The sequence below is a fragment of the Pristiophorus japonicus genome, chromosome 7 (assembly GCF_044704955.1).
Source record: "Pristiophorus japonicus isolate sPriJap1 chromosome 7, sPriJap1.hap1, whole genome shotgun sequence".
Lineage (NCBI taxonomy): Eukaryota > Metazoa > Chordata > Chondrichthyes > Pristiophoridae > Pristiophorus > Pristiophorus japonicus.
This window is the reverse complement of record NC_091983.1, coordinates 217,221,915-217,244,452: the sequence shown is the minus strand read 5'-3', so window position 1 is coordinate 217,244,452 and position 22,538 is coordinate 217,221,915. Positions and strand designations below refer to the sequence as shown.

The 22,538-nt window shown below is 50.3% G+C and overlaps 1 protein-coding gene across 3 annotated transcripts in view; it reads left to right on the top strand.

Annotated features, from left to right (window-relative positions):
* The window catches only part of LOC139267454 (zinc transporter ZIP9), a 111,102-nt gene that overhangs the window by 65,303 nt on the left and 23,261 nt on the right, over window positions 1-22,538 (top strand). For all 3 annotated transcript variants that reach the window (XM_070885801.1, XM_070885799.1, XM_070885800.1), the window contains one exon: window positions 4,228-4,313. In XM_070885801.1, coding sequence (XP_070741902.1) covers window positions 4,228-4,313 — 86 coding nt within the window. The remainder of the gene's footprint in view (window positions 1-4,227; window positions 4,314-22,538) is intronic.

The following is a 22,538-nucleotide window of genomic DNA, read 5'->3' as shown; positions in this document are numbered from 1 at the left end:
GTTGGGATCGGTATGGTGAGGAGGGGGGAGGTGCTGGGATCGGTATGGTAAGGGGGGGAGGTGCTGGGATCGGTATGGTAAGGGGGAGGAGGTGCTGGGATCGGTATGGTGAAGAGGGGGGAGGTGCTGGGATCGGTATGGTGTTGGGGGCGGTGCTAGGATCGGTATGGTGAGGAGGGGGAGGTGCTGGGATCGGTATGGTGAGGAGGGGGGAGGTGTTGGGATCGGTATGGTAAGGGGGGAAGGTGTTGGGATCAGTATGGTGTTGGGGGGAGGTGCTGGGATCGGTATGGTGAGGAAGGGGGAGGTGCTGGGATCGGTATGGTAAGGGGTGAGGTGCTGGGATCGGTATGGTAAGGTGGGAGGTGCTGGGATCGGTATGGTAAGGGGGGGGAGGTGCTGTGATCGGTATAGTGAGGAGGGGGGAGGTGTTGGGATCGGTATGGTGAGGAGGGGGGAGGTGCTGGGATCGGTATGGTAAGGGGGGGGAGGTGCTGTGATCGGTATGGTGAGGAGGGGGGAGGTGTTGGGATCGGTATGGTGAGGAGGGGGGAGGTGTTGGGATCGGTATGGTGAGGAGGGGGGAGGTGCTGGGATCGGTATGGTGAGGAGGGGGGAGGTGCTGGGATCGGTATGGTGAGGAGGGGGGAGGTGTTGGGATCGGTATGGTGAGGAGGGGGGAGGTGCTGGGATCGGTATGGTGAGGAGGGGGGAGGTGCTGGGATCGGTATGGTGAGGAGGGGGGAGGTGCTGGGATCGGTATGGTGTTGCGGGGGGAGGTGCTGGGATCGATATGGTAAGGGGGGGAGGTGCTGGGATCGGTATGTTGTTGGGGGTAGGTGCTGGGATCGATATGGTGAGGAGGGGGGAGGTGTTGGGATCGGTATGGTAAGGGGGGGAGGTGCTGGGATCGGTATGGTAAGGGGGGAGGTGCTGGGATCGGTATGGTGAGGAGGGGGGAGGTGCTGGGATCGGTATGGTAAGGGGGGAAGGGGCAGGGATCAGTATGGTGAGGAGGGGGGAGGTGTTGGGATCGGTATGGTAAGAGGGGGAGGTGCTGGGATCGGTATGGTGAGGGGGGGAGGGGCAGGGATCGGTATGGTGAGGTGGAGGGAGGTGTTGGGATCGGTATGGTGTTGGGGGGAGGTGCTGGGATCGGTATGGTAAGGGGGGGAGGGGCAGGGATCGGTATGGTGAGGAGGAGGGAGGTGTTGGGATCGTTATGGTGTTGGGGGGAGGTGCTGGGATCGGTATGGTAAGGGGGGAGGGGCAGGGATCGGTATGGTGAGGAGGAGGGAGGTGTTGGGATCGGTATGGTGTTGGGGGGAGGTGCTGGGATCGGTATGGTAAGGGGGGGAGGGGCAGGGATCGGTATGGTGAGGAGGAGGGAGGTGTTGGGATCGGTATGGTGTTGGGGGGAGGTGCTGGGATCGGTATGGTGACGAGCGGGGAGGTGTTGGGATCGGTATGGTGAGATGGGGGGAGGTGCTGGGCTGGGATTTCCGCTACCCTTTGTGTGAAGGAGTAGTTTCTGACATCATCGCTGAACGGACTCGCTCTAATTTTACGGTTATGCCCCTTGTTCTGGATCCCCCACCAGAGGAAATAGTTTCTCTCTATCGGGCTTAGAAACTCCTTTGATCATCTTAAACACCTCAATTAGATCACCCCCTCAGTTTCTTATACTCAAGGGAATAAACATCAGGTCTATGCAACCCGTCCTCATTATTTAACCCTTTTAGCTCCAGTATAATTCTGGTGAATCTGCGGTGTATCCACTCCAAGGCCGATACTTAATTCCAGAGGTGCGGCGCTCAGTACTGAATGCAGATGTGGACCAGCCACAAACCTCTGTATAACTGAAACATAACTTTCATACATGAAAAAAAGTTTAGAATCCCTTCTGTAGGCCACGTATAGCTGAAGGTGTTGAACTTCCTGACTGACCCATTGCATTGGGGCAGAATTTCCGAGGAGGACATCCCATGGGCAAATCAATAAAGAATAGAAATTATAGGGCCCAAGTTTCCACATGATTTGCTGCTGATTTTTAGGAGCAACTGGTGGAGAACAGATTATCTTAGAAATCGCAATTCTCTACATTTTATTTTCTGCAGTTCTAGTCAGGTAGAACAGTTTCACTTTGGAACAGAATTTTTTCTTCAAAAGGGGGCGTATCCGGCCACTGACGCCTGATTTGAAAGTTTCCACAGTGAAAACGTACTCCAAACTAACTTAGAATGGAGCAAGTGAAGATTTTTGTAGGCCTGAAAAAACCTGTTCTACACATTAAAAAATCAGGCGCAGGTTACAAATTAGGCGTCCAGAACGAGGTGGGGGGGGGGGAAGGGAAGTCATTAAATTCTACAATAAATCCTTATTTATACTTCTACAAATATTATACAAATAAATCCAACCTGAATAAACATTTATAAGCAAAGAAAAGATTAAATAAACCATCTTCCTACCTGTGTGAAAGTGCTTCAGGCAGGGAGAATTCTGCAGGAAGCCTCACAAGTTGAGGCAGCCGTTCCCGACGGCTGGGGGAGGGGAGGGAGTGAGGGCCCGACCGACCGCAGCGGGGGGGGGGGGAGTCAGGGAGGAGGCAGCCGTTCCCGACGGCGGGGGGGGGAGGCCATTGGGAAACGGCTGCCTCAACTTCTGAGGCTTCCTGCAGCCTTCTCACTGCTGCAAGAAGCCTCAGTGCTGATCATGGAAGGGCAATGTGCTTTTATTAAAAAATGTTAAAAAATTAAACAGCTACAAAGAGCTACAAAAATGGCTGAGTGCCAATGTTTCCTTCTCACTGCGCGTGCGCGAACGCTCCAACGCGCATGCGCAGGGTTGCCGGCACGAAAAAAACTAATTTAAATGGTACCCGTCCCCTCCCACTTACAAAATCGGCTAGAGTGTAGGCTCCGCCCCCCCTGGGCGCCGCACCAAGCAGACACGGAGCTGCAGAACGCTCCAGAATCGCGAGTTTTTTTTCAGGCGCCGTTTTCGGCGCGAAAAACGGGCGCCCAGCTCGGAGGGGCGCCTGTTTTGTAGCGTGTGGAAGCTTGGGGCCAAAATGTGCAATTACCTGCTCCCGCTTGAACTCCCGATCCACAGGCCTCCTCTCTCTGCGGTGCAAAGGAGTTTCTAAGCCAGATAGAGAGAAACTATTTCCTCTGGTGTGGGAGTCCATAACCTTAAAATTAGAGCCAGGCCGTTTAGCGGTGATGTCAGAAAATACTCCTTCACACAAAGGGTAGCGGAAATCTGAGCCCAGCAGCTCCCCGTCTCACCATACCGATCCCAGCACCCCCCTCTCACCATACCGATCCCCTCACCATACAGATCCAAGCAACCCCCCCCCCTCACCATACCGATCCCCTCACCATACAGATCCCAGCAACCCCCCCCCTCACCATACCGATCCCCTCACCATACAGATCCCAGCACCCCCCTCTCACCATACCGATCCCCTCACCATACAGATCCCAGCAACCTCCCCCCTCACCATACCGATCCCCTCACCATACAGATCCCAGCACCCCCCTCTCACCATACCGATCCCCTCACCATACAGATCCCAGCAACCCCACCCCTCACCATACCGATCCCCTCACCATACAGATCCCAGCAACCCCACCCCTCACCATACCAATCCCAGCACTTCCCGTCCCCTCACCATACTGATGCAGGATGTCCGCAGGAGTCACGTGGGCCTGGACACCCAATCACAGGTAAGTATTTTCTCATTCGTTGTAATGGGAGTTTCGTAACTTACGTGAATGAGTAAAATCCCAAAACGCACAAACGCTACATAAAACATTTAAAAAACACTTCACATTATAAACTAATAGAAATTAAAAATGTTATACATGTTTCTTAAAAAAGAAATTGACGATTTTTAATAAAAGTTAGGGTTAGGGTTTAAAATAACATTACCTGAGTGGGCATGTTTTTTAAATTTTAATTTTATAGATTTTTAAACTCTATGTGCCTACTTTTTCAGGCGCAAGAGTTTTGAGGACATTTGCCGTGCAAGACATGGGTAAATAGCCCAATCTTGCCCGTACAACTGTCCTCGCTCCCGACCTGGCTATGTTCTGTCATGCTCCAGCCTTCCCGGGTCCGTAGAAACTTCGTACGGGCCCAGGACGTCGGAATTTTTGCTTCATTCCCTCTTACCAGTTGACTGTACTGAGCTTCCTGACTGACCCATTTCATTCCCTCTTACAGCGGATGGTGTGGCTCTTGGCACTGCGGCAGGATCCTCCCAGATCTCGCTCCAAGTCATCGTGTTCTTTGCCGTCATCCTCCATAAGGTGAGAAAACAAGCCAATGTTGACATTTATTGGTATTGGGCTCCGGGCAACTCGAGCAAGGATCACCCGTCCACAGTTGACCTGAGATGGTGCTGATGGGCCTTTTCCTTGCAGTCCTAATGCCCTGGCCAACATTTGTCACACAACTAACATCACTAAAACGGATTATCTGGTCATCTATCTCATTGCTGTTTGTGGGAGCTTGCTGTGCCCCAATTGGCTGCAATGTTTCACTTCATTATGACAGTTGCTGCCCTTCAGGAAGTACTTCATTGGCTGTCGAGCATTTTGGGACATCCTGAGATTGTTAAAGGTGCTACATAAATGCGAGTTCTTGCTTTCTGTCCCAGTATTATGGCGAGTTGCTGCAGTGCATCCTGTACGTACGTAGACTGTACGTACAATGGGCACAATGGGCCAATGATGGTGGAGTGGATATTGAGTTCAGTAGCAGCGGCGCGATCAACGACCTGGATGGTGTTGAACTTATTGAGTGTTCTTATGGCTCCACCCATCCAGGTGAATTCTATCGTAATTTGGTCCTTGTAGAAGGAGCTTTGAGGACTCGTACGCTGCCTCTGCCCTTCTCTTATAGCCAAGGTGTTGAAGTGGCTGGTCCATTTCAGCCTCTATGCAATGGTAAGCCAGCAAAATCTCCCCTTGTATCTCGAACTGCAGCTGGTCTCTTGTCCATTTGTAATATCTGTATCATTCGCAGATAAGGCCATTTCTGACCACTTCCTCATATCGCTCTGCACCCACATTCCCTTGTCCCCCCCCCCCCCCCCCCCCCAACCCTACTTCCTTCTGTGTCCGATTTCTTCCTGGAAACTCTCTCCGACTCTCTTACAACAGCACTTAGAAGATCCCGACTGCCCAGCCTTTGGCCCTCCATTCACATATCTGCAGCTACTGATCTGCTCAATCACACCCTCACCACCACCTTTGATGCCCTAGTCCCTACTACTCTCTCTCACCCTGGCCGTTCCCCCGGTACAGCCCTCACCTTCGCTTCCTTAAGTCCAAGGGACGCAGACTTGGAACGGATATGGCGGACAACTGGTTCAGCCATTCACCGCCAGCTCTGGCTGGGGCACATAACGCACTATCGGGACCTGCTCTTGTCTGCCAAAATAGCTCACTAATGCAGAATCAGTATGGAATGCAAAGTAGACCCCGGCTTCTACTCTCCACCGCTAACCGTCTTCTTAAACCCCCTCTCCCCAGTCTCCACCCTCATGTCTGACAATAAGTGTGAGGAGCTCATGGATTTCTTTGTCTCTAAGATTGAGACCATCCGTTCGGCCGCCTCTGCCACTACCCTTCCTTCCCCTAGCCAACCGGGCCAAACTTCCTCGAAGGAATCCCCCTGCCCTGACCCTGAAATCACATTTTTCTTCAGTTTCTCTCCGATCTCCCCATTTGACCTCTCCGTGCTCATCCTGTCCAGGAGACCCACTTCCTGTTCCCTTAACCCCATTCCCACTAAACTGCTGACCACCAAACATTCTTTTCTGGCTCCCATGTTAGCTGACATTGTTAACGGTTCTCTCTCCTCAGGTACTGTCCCCCTCTCCCACAAATCTGCGTCATCACCCGTCTCCGCTTTGGGTACTGTTGAGGGGGATGACTCATCAGGGGAGAGCAGCAGCAGCCAAGTTCATGGCACCGTGGGTGTATCTGCTGTACAGGAGGGCAGGAAAAGGAGGGGGAGAGCAATAGTGATCGGGGATTCGATTGTAAGGGGAATAGATAGGCGTTTCTGCGGCTGCAACCGAGACTCCAGGATGGTATGTTGCCTCCCTGGTGCAAGGATCAAGGATGCCTTGGAGCGGGTGCAGGACATTCTGAAAAGGGAGGGTGAACAGCCAGTTGTCGTGGTGCATATAGGTACCAACGACATAGGTAAAAAACGGGATGAGGTCCTACGAGACGAATTTAGGGAGCTAAAAGTTAAATTAAAAAGTAGGACCTCAAAAGTAGTAATCTCAGGATTGCGACCAGTGCCACGTGCTAGTCAGAGTAGGAATCACAGGATAGCTCAGATGAATACGTGGCTTGAGCAGTGGTACAGCAGGGAGGGATTCAAATTTCTGGGGTATTTGAACCGGTTTTGGGGGAGGTGGGACCAGTACAAACCGGACAGTCTGCACCTGGGCAGGACCGGAACCAATGTCCTCGGGGGAGTGTTTGCTAGTGCTGTTGGGGAGGAGTTAAACTAATATGGCAGGAGGATGGGAACCTATGCAGGGAGACAAAGGGAAACAAAAAGGAGACAGAAGCAAAAGACAGAAAGGAGAAGAGTAAAAGTGGAGGGCAGAGAAACCCAAGGCAAAAAACAAAAAGGGCCATTTTCCAGCAAAATTCTAAAGGTTGAAAGTGTGTTAAAAAGGCAAATCTGAAGGCTCTATGCCTCAATGCGAGGAATATTCGGAATAAGGTGGACGAATTAACTGTGCAGATAGCAGTTAACAGATACGATGTGGTTGCCATCATGGAGACATGGCTACTGGGAACTCAACATCCAGGGGTATTCAACATTTAGGAAGGATAGACAGAAAGGAAAAGGAGGCGGGGTGGCGTTGCTGGTTAAAGAGGAAATTAATGCAATTGTAAGGAAAGACATTAGCTTGGATGATGTGGAATCGGTATGGGTGGAGCTACAGAATACCAAAGGGCAGAAAACGCTAGTGGGAGTTGTGTACAGGCCACCAAACAGTAGTAGTGATGTTGGGGAGGGCATCAAACAGGAAATTAGGAGTGCATGCAATAAAGGTGCAGCAGTTATCATGGGTGACTTTAATTTGCATATAGATTGGACTAACCAAACTGGAAGCAATACGGTGGAGGAGGATTTCCTGGAGTGCATACGGGATGGTTTTCCAGACCAATATGTCGAGGAACCAACTGGGGGGAGGCCATCTTAGACTGGGTGTTGTGTAATGAGAGAGGATGTGTAACTTTGAAGGTATGAGGCGTGAATTGGCTGGGATGGATTGGCGAATGATACATAAGGGGTTGACAGTGGATGGGCAATGGCAAATATTTAGAGACCGCATGGATGAACTACCACAATTGTACATCCCTGTCTGGCGTAAAAATAAAAAAGGGAAGATGGCTCAACCGTGGCTATCAAGGGAAATCAGGGATAGTATTAAAGCCAAGGAAGTGGCATACAAATTGGCCAGAAATAGCAGCGAACCCGGGGACTGGGAGAAATTTAGAACTCAGCAGAGGAGGACAAAGGGTTTGATTAGGGCAGGGAAAATGGAGTACGAGAAGAAGCTTGCAGGGAACATTAAGACGGATTGCAAAAGTTTCTATAGATATGTAAAGAGAAAACGGTTAGTAAAGACAAACATAGGTCCCCTGCAGTCAGAATCAGGGGAAGTCATAACGGGGAACAAAGAAATGGCGGACCAATTGAACAAGTACTTTGGTTCGGTATTCACTAAGGAGGACGCAAACAATCTTCCGGATATAAAAGGGATCAGAGGGTCTAGTAAGAAGGAGGAACTGAGGGAAATCCTTATTAGTCGGGAAATTGTGTTGGGGAAATTGATGGGATTGAAGGCCGATAAATCCCCAGAGCCTGATGGTCTGCATCCCAGAATACTTAAGGAGGTGGCCTTGGAAATAGCGGATGCATTGACAGTCATTTTCCAACATTCCATTGACTCTGGATCAGTTCCTATGGAGTGGAGGGTAGCCAATGTAACCCCACTTTTTAAAAAAGGAGGGAGAGAGAAAACGGAATTATGGACCGGTCAGCCTGACATCGGTAATGGGTAAAATGATGGAATCAATTATTAAGGATGTCATAGCAGCGCATTTGGAAAGAGGTGACATGATAGGTCCAAGTCAGCATGGATTTGTGAAAGGGAAATAATGCTTGACAAATCTTCTGGAATTTTTTGAGGATGTTTCCAGTAGAGTGGACAAGGGAGAACCAGTTGATGTGGTATATTTGGACTTTCAGAAGGCTTTCGACAAGGTCCCACACAAGAGATTAATGTGCAAAGTTAAAGCACATGGGATTGGGGGTAGTGTGCTGACGTGGATTGAGAACTGGTTGGCAGACAGGAAGCAAAGAGTAGGAGTAAATGGGTACTTTTCAGAATGGCAGGCAGTGACTAGTGGGGTACCGCAAGGTTCTTTGCTGGGGCCCCAGCTGTTTACATTGTACATTAATGATTTAGACGAGGGGATTAAATGTAGTATCTCCAAATTTGCGGATGACACTAAGTTGGGTGGCAGTGTGAGTTGCGAGGAGGATGCTATGAGGCTGCAGAGTGACTTGGATAGGTTAGGTGAGTGGGCAAATGCATGGCAGATGAAGTATAATGTGGATAAATGTGAGGTTATCCACTTTGGTGGTAAAAACAGAGAGACACACTATTATCTGAATGGTGACAGATTAGGGAAAGGGGAGGTACAACGAGACCTGGGTGTCATGGTACATCAGTCATTGAAGGTTGGCATGCAGGTACAACAGGCAGTGAAGAAAGCAAATGGCATGTTGGCCTTCATAGCGAGGGGATTTGAGTACAGGGGCAGGGAGGTGTTACTACAGTTGTACAGGGCCTTGGTGAGGCCACACCTGGAGTATTGTGTACAGTTTTGGTCTCCTAACTTGAGGAAGGATATTCTTGCTATTGAGGGAGTGCAGCGAAGGTTCACCAGACTGATTCCCGGGATGGTGGGACCGACATATATAGAAAGACTGGATCAACTGGGCTTGTATTCACTGGAGTTCAGGAGAATGAGAGGTGATCTCATAGAAACGTTTAAAATTCTGACGGGTTTAGACAGGTTAGATGCAGGAAGAATGTTCCCAATGTTGGGGAAGTCCAGAACCAGGGGTCACAGTCTAAGGATAAGGGGTAAGCCATTTAGGACCGAGATGAGGAGAAACTTCTTCACCCAGAGAGTGGGTGAACCTGTGGAATTCTCTACCACAGAAAGTTGTTGAGGCCAATCCACTAAATATATTCAAAAAGGAGTTAGATGTAGTCCTTACGACTAGGGGGATCAAGGGGTATGGCGAGAAAGCAGGAATGGGGTACTGAAGTTTCATGTTCAGCCATGAACTCATTGAATGGCGGTGCAGGCTCGAAGGGCCGAATGGCCTACTCCTGCACCTATTTTCTATGTTTCTATGTTTCCTTAAAAAAACAACCCTCGACCCCTCTGTCCTTGCAAACTACCGCCCCATCTCCAAACATCCCTTTCCTCTCCAAATTCCTTCAACATGTTGTCGCCTCATAAATCCATGCCCATCTTCCCTGCAACTCCATGTTTGAATCCCTTCAATCAGGTTTCTGCCCCACCACAGTACCGAAACGGCTCTCATCCAGGTCACAAATGGCAAGCTTTGTGACTGTGAAAAACTATCCCTTTCATCCTCTTGACTTGTCTGCAGCCTTTGACATGGTTGACCTCCTCCAACGCCTCTCCACCATCATCCAGCTGGGTGGGACAGCACTTGCCTGGTTCCATTCTAATCTATCTAATCGTAACCAGAGAATCACCTGCAGTGGCTTCTCTTCCTGCCCTGCATCATTACCTCTGGTGTCCACCAAGAGTGTATCCTTGGCCCCCTCCTATATCTTATCTACATGTTGCCCCTTGGCGACATCATCCTTATTTTCAAATCCCTCCATGGCCTCGCCCCTCCCTATCTCTGTAATCTCCTCCAGCCCCACAACCACCAGAGATGACTGCGCTCCCCTAATTCTGCCCTCCTGAGCATCACCGATTATAATCGCTCAATCTTTAGTGGCTGTGCCATCAGCTATTTGGGCCGTATGCTCTGGAATTTCCTCCCATACCTCTCCACCTCTTTACCTCTCTTTCCTCCTTTAAGATTATCCTTAAAACCTACCTCTTTGCCCTCGGCAAACAGTAACTAGTGAGGTGCCGCAGGGATCGGTGCTGGGGCCTCAACTATTTACAATCTATATTACTGACTTGGATGAAGGGACTGAGTGTAATGTAGCCAAGTTTGCTGATGATACAAAGATGGGTGGGAAAGCAAATTGTGAGGAGGACACAAATAATCTGCAAAGGGATATAGGGCTAGATTTTTCATTATTTTTGCATGCATACTGCCCACTTAATGTCCATTTTAACGCTGAAATGAGATATAATGCCCATATATCGCCCATTTAGCCACAAAATGGAAAGTAACGCCCATTTCTCAGTCACTTATCGGCGAACGTTACTTTCGGCATGTACGTAACGCCGATAAAAAATAATACCGCCTGCCCACTTTTTTTGGACAGAAAGATCAGAATGGGCGAAACCAACACCCATAATATCGCCCAGCGCTACTTTTGACACGCAATTAACGCTGATATTTAATAATACCGCCCTGCCACTGTTTTTTGTCATAAAGATCACATTTGACGAAACCAACGCCCAGAAAATCGCCTAGATTACTTTCGGCACCGCGCACACATCTCGCTGACAATATCACTCGCCGAAAAAACCGCTGTGAAAAAGTTGTTTTGACGTGAACTAATAACAGCGGTATGGACGCCATTTTCTAAATTGCAGATCGCTTCATTTAAAAGGCTGCTCTGCTTCAACTTCTGGAGAGTTTGGATGTACTCTTGAAGTCTTTTAAGGTGATGTGAACATCTGAACAAACATCTTATCATACTGTGGACGATTGGAATTTATGTTAGGTGTCTTAATGGGGACATTTATTATTTGTGAACAATCGCTGATAGTTATTGGAATGGGGCCTGTCATTTTGCAGCCTGTCTTGATGAGTACGCACATGCTGCAGACTAGAGATGGCAGAAGATATATTCGACAGCATTATGTGCCCAATCTAAGATGTGCCAGACTGACGAGGAGGACCAGACCTTACATCCCCTGCACTTACAGAGAGAAGCGGGAGAAGAGTCCATGATCAGATCAGCCATGATCTTATTGAATGGCGGAGCAGGCTCGAGGGGCTGTATGGCCTACTCCTGTTCCTATTTCTTATGTTCTTATTATGTACCTCAACTTGTCTGATAACACCTGCATTAGGAGACTGCGCTTCCACAAGGAGGTTATCACTGAGGTATGCCAGCTCAACAGGGGAGATCTGCAGCCTGCCAGCACCATCAGGACCGCACTGTCCGTTGAGGTCAAGGTGGCCGCACCACTTTCGTTCTATGCGTTGGGTTCCTTTCAGGCCTCAGCTGGCGACATTTGCGGGATATCTCAGCATGCCACACGTTGCTGCATTCGACAGGTCACTGAAGCCCTTTATGCACGCAGGATGGACTTTATAAACTTCCCTATGATCAGGGAGGCTCAGACTGAGAGGGCTCTAGGATTCCACTGAATTGCTAACTTCCCCAAGGTGCAGGGAGCAATAGACTGTACGCACATCGTGATGCGGGCATCTTTTCAGGATGCAGAGGTTTTCAGGAACCGCAAGGGATTCCACTCCCTATATGTGCAACTCATTGTTGACCATCAGCAAATAATTATGGCAGTGATGGCTGATGCTGAAACCTTGCCCCCGCCCCCTCCTCTAGACCGTAGGAAAGGGACCGTGGTGGCTACATAGCTGCAAGACTCTTACGTCAGCAGCTCATAAATGAGAGCTTTAATTGAAAGAACGTTGCTGTTATTTACAAAGCTGCAACACTGCTGGGTGTGCAGCTCATACATCAATGGTGTGCATCACCTTGGTGACAGTTAAAGTTTAAGTTGATTCAAGTTAAGTGTAATTATACCCTTTCATGTTAAGGAATCACCAGTTTGTAATGGTGCAGCTATCTGAGACAATGTGCAACAAGGTTATATTAAATAAAAACATTTAATCCGACCATTTGTGTGAAATCATAATTATATCTGTAAAAAAAACCCCACCCCACAACAAATTGATCACATTTACATCATTCGATTGGTCACCATTTCCAGCAACACAGAACACAAATGCAAACCAGCCAAGGTAGCCCCCTCGCCCCTTCCCCCGACCCTCCCACCAAAATAGCACCAACAATATAAAAATATGCCCAAGACAGCACCTGCAGCCATGTACCTCACTTTCCTTTCCTTCCCCCCTCCCCCCCCCCCCCCGCCGCTTCTCCTCCCCACCTCTACCCCTTCCCCTCCTGACTCCAAGCCGTCTGGCCGAGGAGTTCCTCAGGCGCTTCATTGGGGGGGGATGAAAGCAGAACCGCTGCTCGGACGTATATGGGAGAGGACGGTCCCGAGGTGGGAATGTCCTCCTGACCAGAAGCAGGATCTTCCTCCTGGCTCCCATGTGTCGTTGGCAATGGTGGTGTGGCACCTTGGGGTGCAGTGCCGCACTCGGAGACCACTGGGAGGCCTCTGCCACCAGTGTTCCTGGCTATCACCTCCAGGGTCTCCTCCATCCACAGCACATAGTCCTTCGGCCAGCTGTTGGGATATGCCCCCCCAATGTCTGTTGGATCTGCTGACCTATGTCAACACTCCTCCTGGACAAGTGTACCATGTCCCCGCTCAGATCTGCTGCGCGTGGAGCAGACATGCTGCGTCGAACCAACCTCCGTGGGGTCAGCGCCGTTATGGAGACACCTCGGGTGCCCTGCGACAAGGTGCTTGGGCCCGGTACCTCCGCGGTGGAGGAGGGAATGGCCGCAGGAACACAGATGTCATCGGTGTCAAATGGATTATGGAGGTTGGGGATGCAGGCTCCTCGAAGTCGGCACTTTCATTCGTTGGGAAGGGACCCAGCAGATGCACGGGGGAGAATCGGTGCTCCTCAGCACCAGATGGAGGAGAGTCCGGCAAGTCCGTGCCCGTGCCCCCACCTTCTGGTCTCTGTGGTCTTGCCTGGGACCACGCTGCTGGCTAAGCTGCAAAACATAAATGAGACTATTAGAGGAGAAGGGGGTGAGTCCAGCGTTACACACAGCATATGCACGACAAAAGAAACACCGCTATCAAGATCATCACAGACATCACATTTCATGACCATCACCAAATTCTGCATTGCAGTGATTCTCATGGGGACATCATTATTTAGAGAAGAATTTTATGATTCATCTATCATATAATATTGGCCAGATATGAGTGGGTGTGGCATCTATTGACTTTACATCACGCAATGTTGTATACTTTACTCACGGGGCATTACATCAGGCTCTGCTGCTGTTTGCGTGGCCGACCGGAGGGTGGCTCCCCACCCATTCACCTCTGCTCAGCCCTATTCCTTAAAAGCTACTTCTGTAAAAGGTAACAACAGTATGACATGGCATGAGATCATTGCATGATATCATTGCTAGGTACTGTCACAGAGACTGATACAACACATAACCGACAGATTTAATCATGATTATTATGAAACTTATCATTCTTCCCGGTATAAGTGCAAGACATCACATCTGATTTTAATCACTCATTACACTTACAATTCCAATTATATAAATATATGTACATGTAAATAAATGTAATACTTACTCTGGCGGATCCGACAAGGTCGTTCCATCGCTTGCGGCACTGGTTGCGGCTCGGTCTCCACAGCGTGCTCGGTCTCCACAGTGTGCTCGGTCTCCACAGTGTGCTCGGTCTCCACAGTGTGCTCGGTCTCCACAGCGTGCTCGGTCTCCACAGCGTGCTCGGTCTCCACAGCGTGCTCGGTCTCCACAGTGTGCTCGGTCTCCACAGTGTGCTCGGTCTCCACAGCGTGCTCGGTCTCCACGGCGTGCTCGGTCTCCACGGTGTGCTCGGTCTCCACGGTGTGCTCGGTCTCCACGGTGTGCTCGGTCTCCACGGTGTGCTCGGTCTCCACAGTGTGCTCGGTTTCCATGGTGTGCTCGGTCTCCACGGTGTGCTCGGTCTCCACAGTGTGCTCGGTCTCCACAGTGTGCTCGGTCTCCACAGTGTGCTCGGTCTCCACAGTGTGCTCAGTCTCCACAGTGTGCTCGGTCTCCACAGTGTGCTCGGTCTCCACACTCGGTCTCCACAGCGTGCTCGGTCTCCACACTCAGTCTCCACAGTGTGCTCGGTCTCCACAGCGTGCTCGGTCTCCACACTCGGTCTCCACAGCGTGCTCGGTCTCCACAGTGTGCTCGGTCTCCACAGTGTGCTCGGTCTCCACAGTGTGCTCAGTCTCCACAGTGTGCTCGGTCTCCACAGTGTGCTCGGTCTCCACAGTGTGCTCGGTCTCCACAGTGTGCTCGGTCTCCACAGTGTGCTCCGTCTCCACAGTGTGCTCGGTCCCCACAGTGTGCTCAGTCTCCACAGTGTGCTCGGTCTCCACAGCCGGTCCCCACAGTGTGCTCGGTCTCCACAGTGTGCTCGGTCTCCACAGTGTGCTCAGTCTCCACAGTGTGCTCGGTCTCCACGGTGCTCGGCTCGCCACGGTGTGCTCGGTCTCCCACGGTGTGCTCGGTCTCCACGCTGTGCTCGGTCTCCACAGCGTGCTCGGTCTCCACAGTGTGCTGGGCCTCCACCACTCGGTCTCCACAGCGTGCTCGGTCTCCACAGTGTGCTCGGTCCCCACACTCGGTCTCCACAGTGTGCTCGGTCTCCACAGTGTGCTCGGTCCCCACACTCGGTCTCCACAGTGTGCTCGGTCTCCACAGTGTGCTCGGTCTCCACAGTGTGCTCGGTCTCCACAGTGTGCTCGGTTTCCACGGTGTGCTCGGTCTCCACAGTGTGCTCGGTCTCCACAGTGTGCTCGGTCTCCACAGTGTGCTCGGTCTCCACAGTGTGCTCGGTCTCCACGGTGTGCTCGGTCTCCACAGTGTGCTCGGTCTCCACAGTGTGCTCGGTCTCCACAGTGTGCTCGGTCTCCACAGTGTGCTCGGTCTCCACAGTGTGCTCGGTCTCCACAGTGTGCTCGGTCTCCACAGTGTGCTCGGTTTCCACGGTGTGCTCGGTCTCCACAGTGTGCTCGGTCTCCACAGTGTGCTCGGTCTCCACAGTGTGCTCGGTCTCCACAGTGTGCTCGGTCTCCACAGCGTGCTCGGTCTCCACAGCGTGCTCGGTCTCCACAGCGTGCTCGGTCTCCACAGCGTGCTCGGTCTCCACAGCGTGCTCGGTCTCCACAGTGTGCTCGGTCCCCACAGTGTGCTCGGTCTCCACAGTGTGCTCGGTCTCCACAGTGTGCTCGGTCTCCACAGTGTGCTCGGTCTCCACAGTGTGCTCGGTCTCCACGGTGTGCTCGGTCTCCACAGTGTGCTCGGTCTCCACAGTGTGCTCGGTCTCCACAGCGTGCTCGGTTTCCACGGTGTGCTCGGTCTCCACAGCGTGCTCGGTCTCCACAGCGTGCTCGGTCCCCACACTCGGTCTCCACAGTGTGCTCGGTCTCCACAGCGTGCTCGGTCTCCACAGTGTGCTCGGTCCCCACACTCGGTCTCCACAGTGTGCTCGGTCTCCACAGTGTGCTCGGTCGCCTCCTCCATCCTTTTGCATGTTAAATATTATTTTTTCCATAAAAACTCGGTGCCAACTACCTTCTTTGTGCTTAGTAGGATTTTTGCTGCTGGTGAATCTCCCTCACACTTCCCACAACAGCCAAAAAAGCGCACACCACACCCACACACGCGTTCAGTCCCTCTCTGCTCCCTCTCTCTCTGCCTCCTCTTATGCGCATGTAATGATGACCCCTGACCTCCTGAAACGCGGGAAACGAGTGTTGCCATGCCATTGCTATGATCAGTGACACTTTACAGCAGAAGGTCAAAAAATTTAACGCTAACGCCCATTTCAGATCACTCGCAGTAATGCCCATTTTCAAAAAGGGAAAGTTAGGGTTTTGAAAATGGGCAATAATCCGGCGATCTCAAAACCCATTTTTACTGCCCCCGCTGCCCCCATTTCTGGCCGATCTGCACAAAAGTGGAAAGTCTAACCCATAGATAGGCTAAGTGAGTGGGCAAAAACTTGGGAGATGGACTATAATGTGGGAAAATGTGAGGTTATCCACTTTGGCAGAAAATATAGAAAAGCAAATTATAATTTAAATGGAGAAAAATTGGCAAGTGCTGCAGTACAGAGGGACCTGGGGGTCCTTGTGCATGAAACACAAAAAGTTAGTATGCAGGTACAGCAAGTGATCAGGAAGGCAAATGGAATGTTGGTCTTTATTGCAAGGGGGATAGAGTATAAAAGTAGGGAAGTCCTGCTACACCTGTACAGGGTATTGGTGAGACCACACCTAGAGTACTAGAGTACAATGCAAGTATATTCTTCCGTATTTAAGGAAGGATATACTTGCATTGGAGGCAGTTCAGAGAAGGTTCACTAGGTTGATTCCAGAGATGAGGAGGTTGACTTACGAAGATAGGTTGAGTAGGTTGGGCCTATACTCATCGGAGTTCAGAAGAATGAGAGGCGATCTTATCAAAACATTTAAGATAATGAGGGGGTCGACAAGGTGGATGCAGAGAGGATATGTCCGCTCATAGCGGAAACTAAAACTAGGGGACATAGTCTCAGAATAAGGGGCCGCCCATTTAAAACTGAGATGAGGAGGAATTTCTTCTCTCAGAGGATTGTAAATCTGTGGAATTCTCTGCCTCAGAGAGCTGTGGAAGCTGGACATTGGATATATTTAAGGCGGAGATAGACAGATTTTTGAGCGCTAAGGGAGTAAAGGGTTATGGGGAGCGCGCAGGGAAGTGGAGCTGAGTCCATGATCAGATCAGCCATGATCTTATTAAATGGCGGAGCAGGCTCGAGGGGCCAGGTGGCCTACTCCTGCTCCTATTTCTTATGTTCTTAAGCCTTTGGTCATCTGCCCTAACTTCTCATTATATGGCACAGTGTCAAATTTTTTGACTTACAATACTCCTGTGAAGTGCCTTGAGATGTTTTACTACGTTAAAGGCACTATATAAATGCAAGTTGTTGTTTTTGTAGTGTGTACACAGATTAAATAACTGTTGTCTGTGCACAAACAGCATGCAATACTTTCAGTCAACATGCCCTAGTTTATTTTAAAATGCAGATTTAGCTCCTTTCCCCTCGTAACACTCTGTTGATAATTTCAGTGGAAATAAGTAAGGCTCCCTGGGGATAGAAAGGAGAGGCAACGAAAATAATGAGTGGGAAGATGCAGACTGCCCCATGAGATCAGCTAGAAACAAATATAGAAACATAGAAACTATGGGGCCAAGTTTCGGCCTGAGTTGCTCCTGTTTTTTTGGAGCAACTGGTTTAGAACGGAGTATCTTAGAAATTTGAATTCTCGGCATTTAGTTTGCTCCAGTTCTAGTCAGTTAGAACAGTTTCACTTTGGAATAGAATTTTTTTTTCAAAAGGGGCGTGTCCGGCCACTTACGCCTGTTTTCAAAGTTTAGGCAGTGAAAACTTACTCCAAACTAACTTAGAATGGAATAAGTGAAGATTTTTGTACGCTCGAAAAAACCTTGTCTACACTTTAGAAAATCAGGCGTAGGTTACAAATTAGGCGTAGGGAACGAGGTGGGGGAGAGGGGGGGGGAAGGGAAGTCATTAAACTCTACAATCAATCCTTATTTATACTTATACAAATATTATACAAATAAATCCAACCTGAATAAACATTTATAAGCAAAGAAAAGATTAAATAAACCATGTTCCGACCTGTGTGAAACAGCAGCAGCCTTCGAGCTGCTGTGCTTCAGGCAGGCCTTTCATGTTGGAGACAGGCAGGGGTGTGGCGTCAATGTCTCGACGGCAGCGGCAGCAAGCTTCGAGCTGAGCTGCAGTGCTTGAGGCAGGCCTTCATTCTCTTCGTGGCTGGCCGCGAAGAAGCAGCACCGGACGGACCCGAGGCCATTCGGCCATGAGATATCAGCGGCGTCAGTGGCTGGCCGGCAGCCGAAGAATCAGCAGCGGACCGACGTGAGGCCATTCGGCCATGAGATATCAGCGCTGTCAGTGGCTGGCCGGCAGGCAGCCGAAGAATCAACACCGGACCGACGTGAGGCCATTCGGCCATGGGATAGCAGCGGTGTCAGTGGCCGGCAGGCAGCCGAAGAATCAACACCGGACGGACGTGAGGCCATTCGGCCATGGGATAGCAGCGGTGTCAGTGGCTGGCCGGCAGCCGAAGAATCAACACCAGACCGACGCAGCTCTTTAAGGTGCTTGAGGCCATTCGGCCACGCATTAGGGGCGGCGTCAGTGGCTCAACGGCAGCCGAAGATACAGCAGCTGCCTTCGAGTTTTGAGGGGGACTGAGGCCATTTGGACAGGTAGAGGCAGCCTCATAGATAGTTTTATACTTAAATTTGCAGAATGGGTACTGCATTGTCAACATCACGTATTATGCAATGATTCGCCAGCAATTCACTGCATAGGAGAGAATTGATTAGAGCTCACCGCACCAGGAACGTCATAGCCCGTAGGTTGATGGGCAGGAGACCTTACCCACGTCGACAATATCAAGCCAGGCGCTCGTACCTGGACATGAGTGAGGCTGATTGTGTGAAAAGGCTGCGTTTTCGCAGAGAAGTTGTCACTGAGATCTGTGATATGGTGAGAGCAGATTTGCAGCCCAGAAGCAGAATGCCAACTGCCCTGTCTGTTGCAGTGAAGGTAACAGCTGCACTTTCTTTCTATGCCTCGGGATCGTTTCAGGCTACAACTGGAGATGTGTGTGCCATCTCTCAACGTGCAATACATGCCTGCATTTACCAGGTAATGGCTGCACTGTATGCGCGAAGGAATGACCATCAATTTCCCAATGACTGCACAAGCGATCCATGAGAGGGCTGTGGGCTTCTTCAGGATTGCTGACTTCCCAAAGGTACAGGGCTGCATTGATTGTACCCACATAGCCTTGTGAGCACCTGTGGAGGATTCTGAGCAGTACCGAAATAGGAAAGGTTTCCACTCTATCAATGTGCAGCTCGTGTGTGACGACAAGCAGCGCATTATGTCAGTCGATGCGAGATACCCTGGCAGCACCCACGATGCGTTCATCCTATGCGACAGCGTTATATCTGACATGTTTCAGCAGCAGCCAGAAAGGCAGAGCTGACTACTGGGAGCCAAAGGGTACGGCCTGACCACCTGGCTCATGACACCCCTACGTGTGACACGGACAGAAGCTGACCGTCAATACAACATGGCGCACATTGCGACACGCAGCATCATTGAGAGGAACATTGGCATATTGAAACAGCGATTCCGATGCTTGGACCATTCCGGAGGACAGTTGCTATACTCTCCTCAGATTGTCGGTCACTTCACTGTTGTGTGCTGCATGCTTCATAACTTAGCCATCATGAGACAGCAGGAGCTGGTAGTGGAACCAGAAGACCTACGTGAGGGTCCAGAGCATGATAGTATTACGGAAGAGCAGGATGTGGATGATAACGACGATCAGGAAAACATGCAAGTGCCTGATGCCGGAGCACGAGGTCGGAGGAGGGCCGTCCAACGTGCCCCTTTAACGATTGCTCGAGTCTTGCGCCAGCAGCTCATCCGTGAACGCTTCAACTATCCTGATGCCTGAGGGCTCTGCGACCACTTTTGCGCATGCACATGGTTATTCTTTGCAGTTGTTCCTACGTTGTGTTGTGTTAATGGAACATGAAACAGTTTTAATGAAAAAATATTTTATTGAAAAGTTAACGTCACTGTAATAAAATATTTGTTGTATCAAACTATACTTTTTAATATGACTCTTGAAGATCACTTAAAAACTTGAAGATCACTTATAAACTTGCAAAGTTACAAAAGTTACAAAACAATTTCTGTGTGAAAAATTTTACACTCTAAGATCACTTAAACTTCAAGATCACGTTTTAGATGCAAAATTAAATAAGTTACAGAATGTGAGAGCATTTACACTATAAGATCACTTGAAAACCCTGAGATCACTTATAAGTTGTAAAGTTACAAAACTTACAAAACAATTTCAATTTGAAAAACACTACTACAGCTACATCAAGAACAAGAACAAAAGCAGCAAAGAAAGGCTGCAACCATATCGCATCCATATCTCAGTGAATGTTCACTTCCTCATGGGGGTGTCATTTGATTGGCTGGGCTGTGTGCCCTTATTGCAGCAGCAACCTCAACCAGGCCCACCCTGACGGCCTGTGCCGACACTTGCATGCCCTCCCTGACGGCCTGTGCCGTCGATTGCACTCTCTCGAACATTCCCTCCCTAAGTTCCGGTGTCATTACTGCTATTTCTCCCGTCAGGACCGTCAACTCTTCACCCTGACGCCACCGATGAGTGATCGGGTAAGCTCATTGGTCTCCATACCTAATGCCACAACCTGAGTCGCATCTGTTGCACGCTGCGTCTTAGGAGAGCGTGTCTCCAATCTCCTTCTCCTCTGCCTGGGTCTGCCTCGTGGCACCACTACACTGGGAGGCGCGGGCACGGACGGTGGGACGCTCGGTGTTGCAGATGGCAGTACTAGAGGGAGAGGCTCGGGCTGGGACGGTGGGGCGCTCGGTGTTCCAGACGGCAGAACTAGAGGGAGAGGCTCGGGCTGGGACGGTGGGGCGCTCGGTGTTCCAGACGGCAGAACTAGAGAGAGAGGCTCGGGCTGGAACGGTAGGGCGCTCTGTGTTGCAGACGGCAGAACTAGAGGGAGAGGCTCGGGCTGGGACGGTGGGGCGCTCGGTGTTCCAGACGGCAGAACTAGAGGGAGAGGCTCGGGCTGGAACGGTGGGGCGCTCGGTGTTCCAGACGACAGAACTAGAGGGAGAGGCTCGGGCTGGGACGGTGGGACGCTCGGTGTTCCAGACGACAGAACTAGAGGGAGAGGCTCGGGCTGGGACGGTGGGACGCTCGGTGTTCCAGACGACAGAACTCGAGTGCAAGCCGTGGGCTGGGATGTTGGACGAATGGGTGTAAACTGCTCCATGATATCAGCAGCAGCACTGGGACCCGCAGCGTTGGAATCAAAACCATAGTAGGTGGAACCAGAACCTATGCGAGAGGGAGGCGCAGGCTGGGACGGTAGAATGCTGCATTGTACCAGCAGCACCACTGGGACCCGCAACATCGGAAGCGAAAGCATGGAAGGTGGAACCAAGACCTATGCTAGGGGTTGAAACTCTGATGCCCCTTGATGGGGGCTCATAAACATTAATTTGGAAGCTCTCCCCTGCAGACATTTCAGTCATCGTCTCCATCATCCAGTCTGGTTCGTCTGCAGCTGGTTGTACTGGTTCTTGTTCTGTACCCTCAGGGTTGGCAGCAGCAGCAGCATCATCATCATCATGTTCTGCAAAATACATCAGAACAGTCAAATGTTTAACAGCAAGGGAGGGGGCCGGATGGGTGGCATGAATACTCTCACACATAGCAGGTTAGGCAGCAGGTTGATTTAAAGGGCCACGATGCATTTTCAGGACTTGCACTCTTCCTCGCGTGCGGGCCCAGCTTGTGCTGTACTGATTGCTTTTCTCTATGTACGACTCATCATAGCAGCTACCCTTTGTTCCAAGGGTGTCAGTGGATGCAGATTGGGCATGCCTCCTCCTGTCCGAGTTGCCTCCCTTTTGTTGTGGGCCAATTTCTTCTGCAAAGAGTAAAATATAACTTTTTACAGAGTGTGTCAGTCTGTAAGGTTGGACATACAGATAGCCAGGTTACAATTACGATTAAATTAAAAATGGGAAATGTTACTTACACTAACTACTTGACCAAGGTCATGCCATTTCTTTTTACACTGGCTTCCAAATCTCATGGTATGCACCACGGCGCAGTAATCTTCTGCAACTTGGTTCCAGCGTTTCTTCATTTCTTTTGGTGGCACTTTTATGCGACCTCTGTTGCTGGTATCTAGCTCCTGCCATCTCTGCTCAATTACGTTGACTAATATCTCTACCTCCTCATGCAAGAAATTCTTTGTTCTTGGTGGACGTTGATCCATTGCAAAGTTGAATTGGCACTCTTATTTCTCAAAACACACAGTCCTTAATTTGCATGCACCAATGCAGCACCGGTTCTGCAAGTTTAGCAGTGAAAAGCTGAATTCACTGATTTCAGCAGGTAATTTATTCAACAGTGCTGCTAAAAGCACTCCCTCACACACAAAAATATAAAAAAAATTAAATTACAAGCCTTTCCAGGGGTCCACGAGACAAATCTTCACTTTTTCTCCAGTCTCTTTAAAAATGGCCGAGTGCCAATGTTTGTTTGACACTGCGCGCACGCTCCAACGCGCATGCGCAGGGTTGCCGGCACGACGTTGGCTCATTTAAATTAGACCCGCCCCCCCCCCACTGCTGACAGAATCGGCGCGAGTGTTTGGCTCCGCCCCCCGCTGT